Raw genomic sequence first — 19,934 nt, forward strand, 5'->3', positions numbered from 1 at the left:
AAAAAGAATCGATTCTCAAATAATCGAATCAGAATCGCGCATCACTAATCAGTAGCGAGCAGCGAGCGTCGCGAGCGATCGGCAGCATTCGTTTTCCCTCCAAATAAATGGAAGGCAAGGCAATGGGCACGGCGTAAATATTTAAAAGAACGTTTCCCTTGAGACTCGAGACAAACGGGAATGGAGATCTGAAAGAATCTAAGGGGTGGGAGACTTTCCTCGTTGATGAGACCCGAGTCCCGCGCGACGAGAGCAAGGAAAAAGACTCAAGACTCACCTTTTGTCACCGTTGGTGGCTTCTGGAATGACGCGCCTCGAGCACGGTCCCGATCAACGGCATTAGCGGTATCGCATCGACATCCATTCAGGTTCGAGGCTTTTCTTCAATTTCAATAAAACGCCCGATCGCTTGTCAATGCTGATCGAGGCTCTTTTGTTTGCGATATTGCGATTTTTCTCCCTCCCCCTCCCCCTTGCCCCGTCCCGTCCCGTCTTCCCCCACGGCCTGTGAGGAACTATGTTTTGACCATCATGGTTTCGACTACTGACTCGCGGTGCTTTTGACGTGATTCTCTTCACGCGTGACGACGCGTTTACCAGGTGAATTTACCGATCTCCATCAGATCGTTCGCGGCCGTTCGCGCGTGCATTTGTCTCGCCGATTGCGTCACGGCTCGCCGATCTCGGCGGCGCGAGTCGCTTGTTGCTACCCTGATTTGCCGATCGTCATCCCGTGGCCCGTGGCGTCGCTCTAATTGCTCGCTGTCTTCTGTTTATTCAGGCACACGATGTCCGCCAAGGGCAGCCCGTCCACTTCCAAGGTCTGTTCCTTCTGCAATTCGAAAGAGGACAATGAGGTGGAGTACGGAAAGATCTACGAGCACGATGGGATCGTTACGCACTACTATTGTCTGGTAGGTCGCCGTCCGCGAGGCAATCTCGATACCTCTGATCTCCACTTGTTTCTATCTTCTCTACGCTAATTGTTAATAAGAATGCGTAATCTAGAAGAGGCCTAGAACTGCCTGTTGCGTCGCTGCTTATCCACACGAATTTCCTTACAGCTCTTGTCCTCGAACATGGAACAGAAGGGAAATGACGACGAAGGCATACTCGGATTCCTGGCGGAAGACATACAAAAAGAGCTTCGCAGAGGAAAGAAATTGGTACATATCAATAGAAGTAGCATAATACCAGTTCTATATGTTGCAGTCTGTTAACATTTTCATTGCAAACAGTTATGTTTGTGTTTGTCGTTGTGAACTTGATGAACGTTACGATGAGTACGTCTTAATGATTTTAGCCGTGCTCGTACTGCAAGAAAATCGGTGCTACTTTGGGCTGCTGTAATGTAAAGTGTAAACGGATTTTCCACTTTCCCTGTGGCTTGAAAGCTGGTTCTCTACATCAGTTTTTCGGTGAATTTAGGTAAGGGGGAAAAGTACCGGATTGGGCTGATCGATATTGGGATTGCCATGTTACCATTCAAGTTAATTTATTTGAAATGTTTCAGATCGTACTGTGTAAATCATAGGCCGAAACAAAAGATCGACGATCAGATTTTAAAGCAAATTCGCTCTGTAGATAGTGTATTATGTTATATTTGTTATGACAAAATTAACACTAATGACTTTGTGAAGACCTTGTGGGCCCCCTGTTGTAGAAAGGACGCGTGGTTTCATCGTAATTGTGTTCAGGTTAGTCCTAATAGCGGCTTTATTTCATTCATAATACGAATACAGAATATATATATGTATACCTAGATGAACTCTCTCATTTCAGCAACTTGCTTTAAGCGCAGGATATTTTTTCAAGTGTCCCTTATGTAACAATAAGAAAGATTTTCAAAAGGCTATGCAGGAGTACGGTATTTTCGTGCCGAGCCAGTAAGTAGGAACAAAATTTGACGATTACTTTTTTATTTTTCATTTGCAATTTCTCAAGTTCTATGAACGTTAATTGTTGGTGCAAGATTAAGAATGCACAGAAATTATTTTTAGATTAAAATTAGTACTATTGATGTTGCCTGCCAATCACTTATAAAGAGTATCCAGTTCGATGGTAAGAACCTGAAACATGGAGGTAGATTCGGTTAAACTGAAAAGAAAGTCTTTTACCATTTTGCAAAACTCGCAATAGTTATTGAGTTATTAATTAAAATTTCTCAGCGTATGAGAAACGGTAGGTCCGACTCTGTAGGCATGCTTGATAGATTAGTTGTTAGATCTAGCAACAGTGTCGTCACGCGTCGTTGATTGTTTATAACGATGTCACATATTTCGCCGCTTGCTGCGTGACTTGCTATCAGATGACGCTCACCATTGCTAAGAAATTTAACAACTAAAAATCATTTTACGTGCCGTCTTTCAGGTTCTTAACCATCGAACCATTCATGCTGTATATATCGTACATACAATATATACAGAAGTAAGATACAAAATAGCATATGAGAATATTTTTTGTTGTAAAATTAGAGATGCTTCGTGGGAATTAGTACCAAACGCATTCGAAGAGCTTTTGTACAGGCACGATCAGTGCGACGCACCAAAATGTCTCTGTCCAAAGGGAAGGAAGCATATAAGTAACAATGCGTAAGTAATAGTTGCTTATAATAATATTAAAGCTATATACGGTGTGAGAAGCATTACAGAATTTTCTTGAAATATTTAGTAAATGGGAGTTGACGCTATGTCGAACTTGCGGTTCGCAAGGCATCCATATGGCTTGCGGACAGTTAATTTGGGCTAATCCGGCATGGGAATGCGAGGAGTGTACTTCCATATTGAGTGAGTATCTCATAAAAAAAAAAATATATTGCAATTATGACATTTTTAATCTTGTGTATTTCTTTCGTGAAGGTAATTCCAAACACAATGAAGCACATACAAGACTGGGCGATAGTTCTGAAATAGTTGGGTATGCATCATGGTTTTTATTCTTGGTCCCGGTCTACAATAGGTGTTTTAAGCCCTAAGCCTTAAGAAATAGTTCAATCACAGTTGAATTTGAGGAGAATAATTGACTGTGATGGGTCAATTTCTTAGGGCTTAGGGCTTAAAACACCTATCGTAGACTGGGACTTACAGATTGAAAGTTCCTAAAATATTTATCTTGAAATATGATAATTGAATAATTTACATCTCTCGGCAGCAATGTCCAATTTATATGTCTATTTTTGCTTTTAGTTCTAGTCAAAATAAAGAGCCTGATCCAGACGTACAATTAGATTCAAGCTCGGACTCAGATTTATTTTTAGATTCAGATTTGAACAGTGATGCAGAAACAGATATCTCTGTAGGAACTGAATTGCCCACACGATTATTGTCTAACAGTTCACCTTCCACCTCTTTGCTGGATTCTGTTGCGGACACTAGCGTGCGACCTGGGCCACGATCTTTTAAGTTGCAACAAGAAATGATCAAGCTAAGCAAATGGTTGATAATAATGATAATAATAATAATAACTGAAAGTATTCCGATTTTATGAAATGTATCTTAACGTAACTTGCTATGTTATTTTGCAGCTTGGAATTGACAAATACTGAAAGGAATGTAACTACTGAGGTCAGTCCAAAAAATATCAACGAATCATCAAATAATGACGATGACAAAAAGGAGCTATCGACTGTTCTTCCGCAAGAAAATAAGGTAATTGGTTCTCAAGAAAAAAGACAGTCGTCTAGCAAAAATGAGGAAAAATCTCAACCGACTCGGAAGGAGGCGGATGTTATCACACTTGATGAAAGTGACGATGACGAGGTGCAGGTAAATAATTAAAGTACATTGATTTTAAAAAGTCCAACTATGCTTTTACCTATTAACTATTTTTAATAGTTTATCTATTTTAATTTTTAATAGTTAATGGTGAAAAGCATCCGAATTTTCGTTAAACACAATTGTGTGCGTTATCGAAAATTTATTGATTTTATTTAATTTGCTTCTATTACAGCTTGTTACGGTAAAACGAAGAATAAATGTACCTACGCTTCAATCAGGTAGCTCGCGGGACTCTTGCGCATCGACGTCGAAGAAGACTGAAACGCTATTAAAATCGCTATTAAACACAAAAAAAAAATCTGCAACATCCAAGAGCCAAAATGTAATGACATTAGATTTAGCGAAAAATGATAATATCAATGTACCAAAACCTATATCAGAGCCAGAGGCTTCGAGCAAAAATGTATCTACCATCTCGGATCAACTCGGTGTAGCAGCGGCACGAAAATCCACGTTAGATCTAGTTGCTTCGAATGGTAATAATTTGGAGGAAACAAATGTGGCTGGTACAGACGATACAGACGAAACGTCTGTTATGAATATCAAAATTACTAACGTTACTTCTTTGCCACCTGAAGTCTTCGAGAGTGTACCTGATGTATGCGATAACGTCACATTTAAGAATAGCACCTCGTCTATATCTGCAGATACAGTGTATACGCAACTTTTGACACGTGACGACCTTACCGTATCGACGAAGCGTAGCTTGCACGAAGGTAAATTCGACAAAAGAAAGCTGGAAATATGTATATTGTTATACCGTAATTGATAACGTTATATTATATGTTGCAGCGAGTGACGCTATTGACAACCACAAGAAGATTAAAAGAAACAGTTTTGACGAAAGCGTTATTTTCACAAACAAAATAAATAATATAATGAATCCAAATCACACAATTAATAGTACAAATAAGCAGCAAAACGAAAGCACATCTTTAAGAAAGTCCAGCGAGATTGGAAAAAATGATAGTCTCTTGAAATGTACATCCATAACTACAAACGGCATTGCTATTCCGATGTTAAACGAACCTACAAACAGCATTACTATTCCGCTGTCAAATAATCGTAACTTGTCTGCACAATCCATGCCGCTTCATAAGGATGATGTGCATCATGTCCAGTGCAGCATATCAGGAAACAATGTGTCCGTTAACGCACAACAAAGCAAAGAAAATTCTGTTGCACATAGAAGTACGGAATATCTGGCCATTGGCAAGAACAATCCAGTTTATTTGCAAATGCCGATTTATCTGCAGCAAATACCAAACCCATTTGCAATTAGTCAAAGTGCGGTAACGCCAGAGAAAACAAATGTATATACTGCTATACCATCGAGTAGCATAATTCTGCCGCGCGTGACGGATAATATCACTGTGCTTAGCAATCAACCTATGCTTAGCAACCCAACTGTGGTTTTAAATCAACCAATAATGGCCAGTGTAACTGCGCCCATTCTGACCAACGCTCAATTAGCTGTAAATCAGCAAGAAGCTGCCTCGAAGGGAAATATATTCGTTACTACATCCAGTGCTGGGAATGATTCCTCAAACAAATCCTACGTAAGTAATTCACTAAGAACTCCGAAAATTGTTACGTTGAACGTTCGCACAACAAAAATTGGTTATTAAACGTTGGAAAATATCTAAGAGAAACTTGCAGATACTTAATATGATTAACGTTAGAAAAAATATTTTTGTACAATAAACTCTCGTAATAAACCCACGCGTTTTTAATCGAGTATAAAGTATAGAAATACATTCTGGTGAGAAACATGGTGCGGGGAGAGTATGTGTTGTCAAATCAATTTCCCCGTACCTCCTCTCCAGTGTATATCTTGCGATTCTAACAGTGTGACGGGGATGCAGGCACCCGGCCTGCTGAGGTCGATTCGGCCGGCCAGAAGAGGGACGACCCATCAAGTGACTTCCATAGGAGGTGAGTGCACAGCAAATTTTCAGGTGTCTTGCTTCAAAGACACCTATTGCACAAGCTAATCTGTAAATAATTCACGAGTCTGCGCGATGAGAAGAAGAGTGGAAATTAAATACAGATTCAGAAAACAATACTCTACATTTTTTTGGGCATTAATATTAATTTATTACTGTGTAGTGTGGCCGTCAGACACGACATTGATACCCATAGGGTCTTCCCCCAAGTCACCAACAATCACAACACCTGTCATCAACCTAGACTGATACCGCGCTACATGAATTTGCAGGACCTTAAATTTCAAGTCGGCGAATCCAACAACATTCAGGTATATACTTCACATGGATTTGAATTACGATAATGAAGTACTTTGCCAATTTTTATCATATATTTATTTAATTATGACGTATGTATTGCCCAGATGATTCTGTACGATACGTTTTCCGTAAATGTCCCGATGAAGAAACCCAGGGAGAGTAAGAATCGATCGGCTACATCACGGAAGTCGAGAGAATCGTCCATCCTTGCGTCTCGTAGAGCTTCGTGCAGTTCAGATCATATCGACAATATCCCGGCTGAGGGCCAGCGTTCCGACAAGCTTTTCCGCTCTTCGAAGAATGGGAGTTGTTCAATTAACGACAAAAGTACATGCGCTAGGTACGTAGCGCACGGTCAGGACGACACTAAAGAGAATTTAGATCCGATCAGATCCAGAATGCTTTCGCGTAGCGATACATTTGATGATGTAAATTCGATGAACAATGTTGATGACGCAGTGACTATGAGTGATCGTTTCTGTGGCGAGAACAACAATGAGACCCGTCGCGTTTCCAGTGATACTAATTTAAGTGTAGTAAATGAAACAATTTATAATACGAATGTAGATAGCGTTACGGACGGCGTAACATTCGTTCCGAACAATTGCAACCAGGGTTTAGAGGGTGTACAGCAGCATAAAGCGTCCAATCATTCGCGCAACGCGATTTCCGCGTCTGCAGAAGATAGGCCCGGGGCTCGGCTATTTTGTAAGGAGAGTAATGGGCTAATACACAGTGTCGATTTTGATTTGAACGTTGTTAACATGAATAAAAATGTTGAGAAATTATCGCAAGATGATATCACTGTTCCGACAAGTCGGCATGTTAACGGCGATAGAATCGGCAATAATCATACAGATGATTCTCCAACGTTATGGAACGGTTACAAACCTTTAGATAGTACGAACGTTATGAGACCGAAGGTTAATAATCAGAATATCGCGCGCGTTTCGAACATTACGAGATTTAACGAACATAGTATCCTGAATAAGCAGATCGATGCGTGCGATTCTAGAAAATTTATTCGATGTGTAGGGTTGCAGGAGAATACCGTGCGTCGTAATGGCGAGACCAGAGCGAAAAATGATGATTTTTGTCTCAAAGTGAGCGTAGACTTGTCTAAGATACAAAACCTAATCGATTCAAAACCGGAATTGTTTGAAAATCGAAAGCATAACGCTAACGATCAGCGGTGTAAACGCACGAGTCGGTTACCCGGCCTGGATGACTGTGCTCGACAACAGGTAAGATATTATTGTGATATTGAGAGCAATGACAATATCGGCAATTGCTTGCCCAGAGGTAGGGAATTACAGAAGTCAAATTATACGTGTAACGTCGAACGCATGCAACAAGACGTTTTCCCCGGGGCGAATACGTTCCTACGGTATCAGAAATCAAATCAGGGAATTACAGACTTCGATAAGGATGTCTTGGACAGGTAGCGTTAACATAGAATACTCTGTATGATAAAATTGATAAAAAAAAATATGGGCACTGTAAAGCAGAAATTGTTGATAGTTATATTTTAAATAACTTGTAAAATATGCATATCTGTTAACGAATGAAACTCTTTATATCATTATCATGCGTTCGCGGAGCGCGCTATTAACGCTATTGCATCAGTCTATCGTTAATTAGGTGTAAAACAAGGATAAAATGACGCCAATAGCGCACTCCATGAATGCACCCGTAGGAATCATAGTATCATTAAATTTAATTTTTGATTAAATTTTATTTTCTGCTATCTCCTATCTTTAAATTGTAATTGCCAAATTCTATGTATTGATATATCGTTCTTTGATATCAAGATGTAATTTTTTATGTTTTAGTAATGTAATAAAATAATTTTATTTATAATTTTCTTATCTTTATTTTTTGTAATAAAGAATCAGATTAAATCCTATTTTCTTACTTGGTTAAAATTTCTTTTTTCTTTTTACAACTGTATTAAATTATGTCGTCAGAAGTAAGAAGCATGTTAATTTTTTCTTGCAATATACGTCGGAATAAATTTTTTTGCATATTGCATGTTCGATAATTCGATAAATTAGCTGAATTTTTTTTAGTTCACGAAAGTGTAATGATTCTCGATCCTTTATTATGAGATCCATTTTTGCTGGGATGTGTGGTGGGTGGTGTAATGTAGGAGACATGCAGATTGAACTATACGTATACAATAATGCAGAGTAATGTAAAAAAATAACACTATATAATTTAAACTCAAGCTATCAAACGAGCTACTTAGAACTTGATCTGTTTGTTGTTGAGATCTCGAAATCTATGCAAATAATGATATACTACGATGACCAATGCAAAATAAAGTAAGATTTCTCGCTTCTAATGCTATAATTCAATAGAGCTGCAATAAAGAGACGCAGAAGCTTAATTTTTTTTGTCACGGTTTTCAGTCATTTCATCAAATTTTTAAATATCGAAACAGATTAAACTTTTCTCTCACTAAACGTTACTAGTGAATTACAGAAACCAGTGAAATTTAAGAATTAGTGGATTGTAGAGTGCTCTTAGAAGAATAGAGAGAATTATTTTGACTTTTATAGTTTTTTTTTATTAAATCGATGGTTTACATATTATACCGCCGGATCATCTCCCTTAGTAGTACGTGTGTAGATAAGTTGCGCATGATGTTGCACGACTTGCTTAATCAAGCCTTTCTGCTGGAGTTCTATCAGCGCCCGTCTGGCGAGAGATCCCCTGATCTTCAACCTTTCGCTGACGATCGAGGGCGTGATCAGTTTGTACTGCGGTACTTCTTTCAACAGTTTCTCATACGTCGGCTTATCGAAGAGCACTTGATTGTTTAACTTGTCGCGTACTTTTCCCTTGGACCACTTCTGCAAGAATACAGGAAAATAGTGTCAGAATAAATGTTCCAATGTCGCAACATAAACAAATTTACGAGTAATTCAAATCTCATCAGACTCATTAAATCAGTTTTTGCTTCCACGGTTGGTCGAGTTCGCAAGTGCACATCAAACGAGATTAAATTGTTTAAAATTGTCTATCGCGAGCGTTACAACGAAGGGAGATACGAACCTTCTTCTTAGCCTTTCCCCCAGATCCACCTTCCTTCTTCTTCTGGGTCTTCTGAGGTTGCTTAGAGGAACCCTTCGTATCCTTTTTAGGCGGCTGTAACAATAACGGTCAAATATAAGATACATTCATAGCTAGACAAAGCTTAATTACGTCCGAGTTACAGTCAGACTCATTAAATCAGTATTTTACTGTCATAGTATTTATCTAGAAACTAGTTTGTCATCATAGATCTTAAGCCCATTCTACAATAGCCGTTAAAGTATGCATTAAGACTAAGCAGTAAGCTATTGACTAATGGGATTTTTACAATCCAAGAATGATCGACTGTAGTTGGTCAATTTTTACTACTTACGTTTTAACGTATACTTTTACGGCTATAAGAATGGGCTCTTTTTACAGAGGTTTAAATCCTGAGTATGGTAAAATGTTATCGCATTAACGTCGGACGAGTTAAGAAAAATTTTACAAGTTAATGCAGCTTTAGACGATGCCCGAGGTAAAAGAAGCTAAAGAAAGAGAACGATCAGTGATCCAGTGTCAATTCATTCTTTGTTCTTTTCTCTTGCCTAATGAGACAAGTGTGAAAGGGGAGGTTTTTCAATAGTTTCCTCGGTTGAGGAAATAAGGTGCCTTATACAACAAGTGTGGAATTCAGAGAGACAGGTTATGTCGTTGACGCAATAATCTCCAGTTGATATTTCAATGTACTCTTCAAATGTGATCGTTATCTTTCCTCTAGCGTTTAAATATTGTACTCGATATTCCTCTCTGGTGACCGAAAATACTGGAAGAATTAAAATATTCGGTGCGGCACATGGATCCCTCGACGGACGGGAAACGCTCGTCGCTCCGTAAACAAGAGATGCATCCAGCGCGTAATTTCCGACCAAAATTTGCCATTCTTCGCGAGGCTCTCGCGCCCTACGTGATAATCTATCGGGTTTACCGCGGGATCGCGAAAACGTCGCTCGAAAATTACACAATTATGCACCACGTGAACCTACCATTGTGGCTGTCGCGCGAGGAAGAGACTGGAAGAGACGGGAAGTCGGTCGTGGGCGCCATGCCGCCCATGGCGTGCGGTATCACTTCCGGCAGCGGCGGCGGCGACCGCGGCGCCGTTTACGTCGATCCAGCGCTACTAGAGGGTTGATAACCTAAAAAATAAAATTTCTTTATTCATGGTTGATAATAACCAGAGATAATAACCTCGCTTTTTTAAATTTCTTGGAATCTGGTTTATATATAGTACAAAATTTAATTATCCAAATAATCATAAAAGTAGTATCTCATCTGCAAAATATTTCTATACTCCTTTCCCATTGTCTTTTCATTATTTAGTAGCAAGAGTGTTATGCTTGTTTAGTATTCTTAATATGTACATACACAACAATACCAATAATTTTTATATTTTGTATCGAATGATGAGGCGAAGGAAATGAGACAATAGGTACGGCATCTTTTACCTTACGCTGTATTGCTTGCAGTTTCACATTTCGTGAAAGCTGGCGCTATGAACACTGGTAGAAATTTTTCCGTGAGACTTGCGACTTGCATAACCTGGGTACCACGTTGATCGAAATCGCGACGTGTGGACTGTGGACGTGTCGCGGGTAGGCGGGTCGACCGGGAAGCCGGGTATACGGGATAAGTCGACGAATTTTATTTCGGCTCGTTCGTTCCCGTCCAGTACGCCCGTAAAACCCGTTCGCGATCTCTGGGATCTCGTTTTTCCCCTCGTCGATCGACCGGGACCACGCGGCATGGCCACGCTTCTCCATCGTGCGTCTCCACACCGTTCGCGATTCGGTTCCACGCGCCTCTAACACAGCCCGGCATGCCGTACGGGACGGCGGATTGACGTCCGGCGTCGCTACAGGTGAGTCGAGTCTCGCGCGAGGGCGCGAGTTAGGTTAGGTTAGGATGCCCGCGGTCCTCGACGTGGACCCGCGGACGTGTCCGGTCGTGCCGCGCGTATGTTGGCATATGTATGCATGTTGTACGCATGCATGCATGAGTACACACATGTACGTGTTGCTCCAATTAGCGAACCTGATCTGACGCGTGTCAAACAGCTGCGCGTGCCGCGTATCGGCGAGCCGCGACTGGCTTTTGATCAATTGTCCGGCCTCTACGGCTTTGTCTCCACGTTTCTCGTGTCTCCGGAAAAGGCTCCGGAGTCCTTGATCGTTCCGCAGCGGCAGGTGTGCGTCTGGCCGTAAGAATTGAAGATTTCCGGACAGTTTACCACCGGCGGGACGGGATGTCTTCTGGTCTTCTGGTCAACATATGTACGTAGCCGCGGTGTACACGTTGACGGAAATGTAGACGGTTGCTCCGCTGTTTAGCTCGGAAACTATAAATGTAATTGTTAATAAAAACGCGCGACTATTATTTGGCTCGTCTTTGCTTTATTTTAACGTCGAATCTTTATTTTGGGGTCTTGGGCCGGTATTCGTAGTCCGTTCTTATTCCAAGACCGTCTTAAGATGTTGAAATGGCTCCACGATTGGTTTATGACATCTTAAGATTGCGCTTGAGACGGTAAATATAAGAACCGATGATGAATATCGTCCTTTATTTTATTTTGTATACACGCCTCTTGTCACGACACTGGACTTTCTTCCTTGCAGGACAGATTTTAGACGAGCCTGAGCTTGTTAAGATCAGCGTGACTCCGAGATGCTGCCACTTTCGCACAGCCCGCGCGACTCGCGCTCCAACTTCCGCAGCAGGATCAAGGAGAAGCTGCTGAGTTGGAAACGCCTCATCTTCTCCGACCCAAACACCCGCAATCTGTTCCTGTTTCTCATTCTCAATCTGTCCTTCGCCTTCGTCGAGCTGCTGTACGGGATATGGACCAACAGCCTCGGCCTAATCTCCGACAGTTTCCACATGTTCTTCGACTGCACCGGCCTGCTGTTCGGTCTAGCGGCGTCCGTTATCACCAGGTGGCGGGCGAACGACAGATACTCGTACGGATACGTCAGGGCCGAGGTGTTGGGCGGCTTCGTAAACGGGCTGCTCCTACTGTTCATAGCCCTGTTCATCATGTCCGAGGCGGTGGAGCGAGCCATCGAGCCGCCGGAGATCAAGCACGAGAGGCTCATCGTCGTCTCCGTGTTGGGACTGTTAGTGAATTTAGTAGGGATATGCGCATTTAAACACGGACACGCCCACGGGCACGGAGGACACGGCCATAGCCACGGTCACAGTCACGGCGGGAGAGGAGGACACCACGGTCATTCTCACTCCCAGAATCACGACGAGAGATACTCTCTCCTGAATCACAACGACCACTACGACCATCACGTCGAAGTGGAAACGTCCTTCAGCGGTACGAATTCGCAAATCATGAAGGGCGTGTTCCTACACATACTCGCGGACACCCTCGGCTCGGTCGGGGTAATCATATCGGCGGTGCTGATGCAAATGTTTGGCTGGATGATCGCCGATCCGATTTGCTCCATGCTCATAGCAGTATTGATAGTGTTAAGTGTGATCTCGTTGCTGAAGGAGTCGTGGGAGATACTTATGCAGAGACAGCCGGTAGCCTTGGATCACGTTCTACCGCAGTGCTACAACAAAGTTACGCAGATACCCGGCGTCTACAGCGTGCAGGAGCCGCACTTTTGGACTCTGTGCTCGGACGTGTACGTCGGATGCCTGAAGCTGGAGGTCGCCAGAGAAGTCGATCCCAAGTCCGTCGTGATGACGACGCACAAGATTTTCCAGTCGGCGGGCATCAGACAGCTCACCGTCCAGCTCGATTACGCTCCTATGTGATCGACGAAAGGCATGACGTGCATCGCGGAGTGTTGTTGCGAGTATAACGGAGGTGATGCGTCTGTCTGCAGACTTTGTCACGAGGGGACGGGGAACATGGGAGCGCCGCAGAATGTCTTCGCTACGTCAAAAATCTGTGATTGTGCCCATTGGAATGGCAATCGGTATCATCTCGGACTACAGATTGTTTGAGGACCTGGCATGCCTTAGAAAAACTGCTGACACGGGGCGATTGAGAATTCCTAAAGAATTTCTAATCGAATCAAATCGTTAACTTAAACCGCGCAATTTCTAAAACACGATGTATGATGGAAAGATGTATTTCGCATATTAGATACTTCTAAGAACGGTCAGTTACATTCTCTTCTCCGGAACAAGTGTCTCTGTTTGTTCATCTTTTATATAAATACTTTACCTCTGTCGGAGCAAAGGCTTATCTTTGTTTACATTGAGCCTTGAATTGTAATTACTCATTACAAGTGAGCATTTCAGATCTAGGTTAAATTTAGCTATATCGTAATGTAAGAGTAGCGTTGCTTAGATTGCCTTAGATTTTTTTATTTTTGCAATGATACCTTGAGGTGCGTTTGTAAGAATATTTTTTAACGAGACTTCCGAGAACAAAAGATAGTGCTGATTCTTACGTAATTTATATAACATAACTGTTTGAGACAATTATCTCGTTTCTATAAAATTATATTGTTGTATAAGTTCGAAATGGAATCATGTGTAAGAGCCACGCAAGCGGCCATAACAATCTGGGGACAGCTATAGAGAGCTAGTCATATCTGTGCGAGAAATGAGGAAAGTAACGTATGTACAGTGAATAACGCGCATAACGTGAAAGGAGTACTTTTACATGAAAATATACCTACCAATTTTTATACAATGATCCCAAAAGAGAGGTTGCTATTTGTATTTTTCCGTCCATGCTAAGTATTACCTTCCTCGTTACTGTAATACTTTGAACTCAGAAACGTTTAACTTAGCATGCGTGGACCATTTGTTGAGTAACCGTGCCGGTTATGTATGCACAATCTGTTGGACGAATTTGTGTAATATTATTTGTATATAATTATGTTATTAGGCTAATGCCGATTGTAGCCAAATAAATGGAATATTGCAAGTTAACGACGTGAGAGAGAGACCGAAGCTCGTGCCAGAATCCAAAGGATCTGGACGAGAGAATCATAAAATATTTCCTCCTTGATTTATACCATGCAGAATACTTTCTTCCTAAACGCAATGTGAACGTCTTGGATCTTCGAGAACGCCGATGATTAACACGGATGATTAAGAAATCATTAAAATGCGATATTTCCTAAATCTTAACTTCACGATTACGTGATAGACGATTAAACGCGAATTTAGACTAATGATTTCGTCGCATTTCTGAGAGATAAAGGGATCGTTAGCGATCATAGCGACTTTTACATTCCGCGTGTGTATCATGTTAATATATATTATAATGTGCATTAATTTGTATTATAAACTGTATATTATAATATATTATAATGTAATAATGCATTATATAATTTATATTGTAATATATATTAATATATATGCGCGCACAGATGTCAAGGCATTGATTTCGATTCTGATGACGCAGGCCAATATGTTAATTGTGTTATGAATAATAGGTCATCACAATGGAACCTTCGAATATTTGATTATTTTATGAAGAAACATCTATCACTCATCGCGTGTCAGGCGCGATGATTAACGTTCTTTGTTTAGATTAATCGAGCGCCAATGAGAGAGTGTCTGCTATAACACACAAGAGAAAATGTGATTATGGTACGCGAGTCTTGTTACGTTTTCCTAATTACTCTCATTGTATATAGATTTATAAATGCGCGGATTGCGTGTGAGATTTTATTATAAAAAAAAAGAAATGTGTGTAAGTAATAAAGATACACATTTGCAATACAGGCTCACGCCGTCTTTTAACAATTCGCTACTTCCGTATGCCTGTTCGAATAATCATCGTTAATTTTTTAGGATTGTCTAATTTTTTTTAACTTGTGATAAATGAAGGTTGTTTAATTTATCAATGGCGGCCTATATTATTAGCTACTAATTGAACAATCGCCAAGTTCTCAAGTTCTGCGCAAGTTCCTAACTTTTTACATATCGCATTGACGAATTTAGATATTCCTCTTTTCATCTTAATGATAATTGCAATAATGTGAAATAAAGTCATAACCGATAACTCTGCCGAGTTCCTCCTGCAAGCTCGTCCACATTTGACAGGGTGCTTAAATCATGACTTGCGACTATTGAGACGAAGTTTTCAAACACATATTACATTTATTTGGAGAGGATATGTGTACACATATAAATACATAAATATTTATAATAAAATTACTCAAGTTGATTCCACATGTGGGTACGTTGGGCGCTTATCTCGCAAGTCGCCGCGGATATATCGCTCGGCCAGCGTGTATTTTATATATGTATATTTCTGCGGATGTTCCTCTCTTTCTCTTTCTCTTTCTCTCTGTGTACGTATGTGTGTAACATGAGTTTCAGTCTTGCCGAGTGTTGGCTTCCTCGTAAAACGGTCTCACAAATGTTTAACAAGTCGCGCGGTGATCATTCACATCGCGCCGCGCGGTATAATCGAAGAGACTCTTATGTACATAGCAAACTATCAAAAATGACAAAATTCGTCGTACACACGCTCGAGCGGGAGCACTTACGTATCTAGTCGGACAATAAAGGATTACGCGGGATGGTACTGTAGGTCCCGGAAAAACGTGAAAAGGGAGAGAGAGAACTCTCAATAGGAGCACTCTTCTCCGGAGTGCCGGTCAAAAGCCCGAGATCAAGCAGAGTGATCCTTAATTATATATATTTAAATTTTCAGGGATAAATTTAGGATCCAAAACAAATATATACATATAGTTATTATTAGATGTTTTAAAATATTAAGAAATGGAGGGAATATAATTGTAATGCATACCTATAGGTATGTATGTCTATACATATATTGCAATTTTATAGTATCATTTAGTGGTACTTCAAAATGGCTAATGATAATTTTATATGCGTAGTCACGTAAATTTTTTTCTTGTCTTGACCCTAAAGAGGTTTACTTTCTTAGATGTTGACATATAATTAAGGATCACTCTGCATGTTAGAATAAAAATGGAACTTTTTTCTGATATTTATAGGCTTTAATTTTTCTTGGATAAAACATCGAGACAATAAGAAGTTTAAAACTGTGTAAATAATTGAAAGTAAAACTTATTTTCTCAGAATTTTACTTTTCGAGAATCAATTATAAGGCATTTAATGTTAAATACTTTAAAGATACAACAAATTCTTTTTTTTTTTAATATTTAATATTAAATTCTTCCATTCATTAATTAAATTTTGAAGGCGAAACTAAAGTTTCAATAAAATCATAATTAGATTTTATAATAAAATAAAGATCTAAAAATATCTGCCTATATTATCATATATGTATAAGGCATTTAATGTTAAATACTCTAAAGATACAACAAATTATTTTTTTAAAAATCTTTAATATTAAATTCTTCCATTCATTAATTAAATTTTGAAGGCAAAACTAAAGTTTCAATAAAATCATAATTAGATTTTATAATAAAATGAAGATTTAAAAATATCTGCTTATATTATCATGAAGATATTTAAATATTTATATTTTACCTTATAAGATATCAATTTTTTTATAATATTATACGTTTATAATAAATGAATGGCAGACTTTTGACCAGCGCTCTGTACAAGACGGAACTTAAAGATCAGCAAAGATTCCTCCGCGTTTCGCAGATCGTTCCCTTTTATTTTCATTGGTTGTTCCAATTGAATGGCAGTTATCGTTGGCGCACCGATATTGATCACGATCGATCGATCGCGATCACGCTGCGAAAAATTGTTCTCGGCTCGTTTAAAATGCGGTCTACTTTTGTCGCGTGATCGTAGAAACGATCCTTCCTAAAACGTTTGCGCGACATCGAAAAACGATACTAGAACTCTCGTAGCCCGCATTTAGCGTTAAACGTGATCGAGCGACTATCGGTCCATGGGACGTGATGAGTTGCTTCGCGTGAAAACGGTTGATTCGCATTCGCTTGAGAACTCGGGTTCGATCCCGAGTTTCATCCTACATTCACTCCTGAAAAGGAGGAAGGTTTTTCAGATTCATAATCTGCATTTAAAGCGCAAAGGACGATTTCATTATATGTAATAAAATTGTGTACAGTTCCTATTTTTGGAGTGGCACAGAGAGATGTGCCTATTTATTATTTTTTTCGATCCTCGCGATCCCTTCTGCATATGATCTGTACGCGAGATGTATGGGGATCTACGCCCATTTGACGTTGATTCCGAACAGTCTTCTATAGAGGGATGGGTGTTCATGGCAAGACACTTTCGGTGGATTGCCTGCCTCTTCCTTTTCCGAGAGGTGGCGATCGAATAAAAACTAACTCGATTTAAACTCGGATCTTCGGCCCTCAGAACCGCGCAACATCTCTCTGCGCCTCACTCTCATCGCGAGGCGACTTTTTTCTTCTTTTTACTAGGCAAAAACCTCAAAACGTCGAGTTTAGCGCTAATTGCGGCGCGCAAAGAGCGCGGATCTTCAAGTATTACGATTTGGCAGTCATCTTAATTACAATAATTAATTACTTTATACAACAATAGCCTGCGTCGAGTGCCTGCTTATATGTATCTTCTATCGTAAGAATTACGAGTATTCGAGACTTTCTTTCCTTTCACGCCGTCGCGAAAACGCACGTACACATCATGTATGTATGCGTGTTGTTTTTTTCCTTCATGTGCCTACCGTTTAAAATTTACTCTATAAAATTTCTCCAAATCCCCAACAACGCGCCACCCACTCGGTAAAGCCACCCGCATCTCGCCGATCGCGAATGACGGTCGATTGTAACATTTAATAATATCGTGACGATCGTGATGTGATCTATATCGCTAATAATATATTACTCTGAATCGTATCTTACATCTCCATCTAACAACAACGAACGATACTTATGTAATCGCAACAGCCTCTTTTTTCTTCGCTTTAACATCCCTCTTTTCTTGCGCGATGAGTATTTCCATATTTCCCTTTTGTTTTCGCTCTTCCCCGCCAAAAAATGTCGAGAAGATTATTCCTCCACGCGGCATCGAATATTTCCAATCTTGTTTATCAAACGGAATCAATTTTCCCGAGTGATAATGAGATTCACACGTAAAAAATTTATTGGCTACAATTAAAATTGCATAAACAGATGAAGCAAACGCAATCTTGCTCCTATTCGTTGAAACAAATACTGCGAGATATATGAACGAAGATAATTCAACTTATTATGCCTATGAAAGTAAAGAAATTTCATAAACAATTGTAGAAGATATATGTAGAAAAATATGAAAAATAAGAATAATTGTATATTTTAAATACGTCCGCATGTCAAGATTATTAACATCCGTCCTGCTAACGATAACGCTCGCAACCAAGTATTTTTGAAATAATCGTTTTAAAATAAGAGACAGAATTTCATATTTTTAAACAGACGTTTTTACATTGGCATCATTTTTATTTACGCGACGCAATTTCGACGAAAAATGATGCCGTCAAAAATCCTGCTAAAACAGCAAAATTCCTAGACCACTATTGATTGCGGGTTTGCGCTCCTTTTAGTATCTTTAGTTTCTTGAACGCGTTAGATGAATGAAGCGCGGTGCAGCTCCCGTTTTTCTTTCGAATCGTTCTCGAGATCTAATAAATCGCTATAATCTATAGAGTCTATATCGTAGGTGAGCGCGCTTGACGCGCAGGAAACGAAATCACAGTAAGACGAAAATCTGCAAAGTTAACCCGCATTTCCCTCTTTCGTACCCTCTACATCTTTTATTTAGCTTCTTCTTTATTCTACACGTGTCTCACGCGGCCGAGATCGACGTCGATGCTCGACACGCTCTCTCTTCGATATCCGTCGCTCCTGGAAAATCTACATTACATCTTCGTCTTATCTAATCCCTTTTCCGATTCTCCGGGCTTCCCCGCTCGCTCCTCCGCGTCCCTTCCGTAGCACGATCTGTTGACTTAATCCTTTATCTCCGCGTATACCTTCTCCACTTTCGATCTCCCGGAACTCTCCCAGTTCCACAGTCACGTCCGCGAAGAGACCAATCGATCTCCGTTTCGATCGACCTCTCTTCGTTCTCCTTTACCTCGCGGTAAAACTGTGTGTGCCAGGATAACTTCCTCCAAATTATCGATCCCCTCATTTCTTCTTGCCCCGGCCGCCCTTCTGGAGCTTCGTGATCTTCAGGCGACAGTTGGAGCCGCCGGTATAAACCACCTCCGTTCTGCCGCCCTCCTCGGCCGCGGTCACCAGAGCCTTGACCGATCTCACGTGCACGTCCTTGGCGCTGATCTCCAGGGTGGTGCCAGGGTAACGATCCCGCACGCACTTACCCACGCTGGTGGCCTGCGTCTCGGTAAGCTCGACGCCGTCCAGGCACAACCAGGTGAGACACTGCAAGTGCGTGAGGATCGTCTGCACGAACACGTGTTCCATCTGCACGCGCTTGGCGCTGTCGGTGACGATCAGGCCGTTCGCCCTGAGGAAGCTCAGGCCGCACAGCTTGAGGTGCTTGGCGATCTGTCGCATCGTACGGTCGCTGTCCTCCAGGGTGACCCGCCAGAAGTTGATCCGGAGCGACTGCAGGCTGCGGAAGTGCGCCGCCAGGCAGCAGAAGAACTGCTGCAGGATCTTGTCGTCGATGAAGAGCAAGGAGCCGCTGCTGCCGCCGATCGTTGATTTGTCCAGCGACAGGTCGAGCTCGCTCAGCGACGTGAAACCCGCCAGGAACGGCAGCAGCAACGGGCCGCGCAGCGCCAGGCGATCGTTCACTGTCACCTGCAATCAGAAATAATTCCATCGGCTGATCTTATCGGGCGCAATTTGTTTCGGGCTCGTTTACAGGTTGAGAGATAAAAAAGAGAGAGGGACATACAGAGTGTCACGGACTTGGCAAGCAATTTCTCATCTCTATGAGCTTCTCCGATTAATTTGGTTTGGTTTTTTTT

At 40.9% G+C, this 19,934-nt stretch overlaps 4 protein-coding genes across 9 annotated transcripts in view; 2 read left to right on the top strand and 2 right to left on the bottom strand.

The window, feature by feature from the left end:
* The first annotated feature begins 73 nt into the window (after window positions 1-73).
* Window positions 74-7,571, top strand: LOC112464858. 2 transcript variants are annotated; one of them, XM_025032107.1, is made up of 16 exons: window positions 74-368; window positions 782-914; window positions 1,065-1,166; window positions 1,304-1,428; window positions 1,514-1,697; window positions 1,783-1,886; window positions 2,475-2,591; window positions 2,671-2,786; window positions 2,859-2,916; window positions 3,186-3,434; window positions 3,524-3,764; window positions 3,949-4,492; window positions 4,569-5,335; window positions 5,626-5,711; window positions 5,886-6,033; window positions 6,127-7,571. In XM_025032107.1, exons 1-16 carry the CDS (start codon window positions 226-228, stop codon window positions 7,465-7,467), a joined length of 4,458 nt encoding a protein of 1,485 aa, XP_024887875.1. In that variant the 5' UTR covers window positions 74-225; the 3' UTR covers window positions 7,468-7,571. The 2 variants fall into 2 exon arrangements, with proteins under 2 accessions (XP_024887875.1, XP_024887876.1); XM_025032108.1 differs by lacking the exon at window positions 74-368 and adding an exon at window positions 511-600.
* Window positions 7,572-8,556: 985 nt separating this feature from the next.
* On the bottom strand, window positions 8,557-10,182 carry LOC112464860 (40S ribosomal protein S25). Its single transcript, XM_025032114.1, has 3 exons — window positions 10,084-10,182; window positions 9,080-9,172; window positions 8,557-8,877 (listed from the first exon to the last, which is right to left on the bottom strand). Exons 1-3 carry the CDS (start codon window positions 10,084-10,086, stop codon window positions 8,614-8,616), a joined length of 360 nt encoding a protein of 119 aa, XP_024887882.1. The 5' UTR covers window positions 10,087-10,182; the 3' UTR covers window positions 8,557-8,613.
* A 337-nt stretch (window positions 10,183-10,519) lies between these two features.
* Window positions 10,520-14,796, top strand: LOC112464859 (zinc transporter 7). 5 transcript variants are annotated; one of them, XM_025032112.1, is made up of 2 exons: window positions 10,520-10,958; window positions 11,718-14,796. In XM_025032112.1, exon 2 carries the CDS (start codon window positions 11,762-11,764, stop codon window positions 12,863-12,865), a length of 1,104 nt encoding a protein of 367 aa, XP_024887880.1. In that variant the 5' UTR covers window positions 10,520-10,958; window positions 11,718-11,761; the 3' UTR covers window positions 12,866-14,796. The 5 variants fall into 5 exon arrangements, with proteins under 5 accessions (XP_024887880.1, XP_024887877.1, XP_024887878.1 ...); XM_025032109.1 differs by having other exon boundaries at window positions 10,521-10,958; window positions 11,713-14,796; XM_025032110.1 differs by lacking the exon at window positions 10,520-10,958 and adding an exon at window positions 11,014-11,370 and having other exon boundaries at window positions 11,713-14,796.
* A 1,719-nt stretch (window positions 14,797-16,515) lies between these two features.
* Window positions 16,516-19,934, bottom strand: part of LOC112464862 — a gene marked incomplete at its 5' end in the record, with an annotated part of 37,106 nt that continues 33,687 nt past the window's right edge. Inside the window, one exon of the mRNA XM_025032115.1 lies at window positions 16,516-19,764. Within this exon, the coding sequence (XP_024887883.1) occupies window positions 19,126-19,764 (639 nt within the window). The remainder of the gene's footprint in view (window positions 19,765-19,934) is intronic.

The sequence above is a fragment of the Temnothorax curvispinosus genome, unplaced genomic scaffold (assembly GCF_003070985.1).
Source record: "Temnothorax curvispinosus isolate PA1 unplaced genomic scaffold, ASM307098v1 QBEX01014635.1, whole genome shotgun sequence".
In the NCBI taxonomy this organism is placed as follows: Eukaryota; Metazoa; Arthropoda; class Insecta; order Hymenoptera; family Formicidae; genus Temnothorax; species Temnothorax curvispinosus.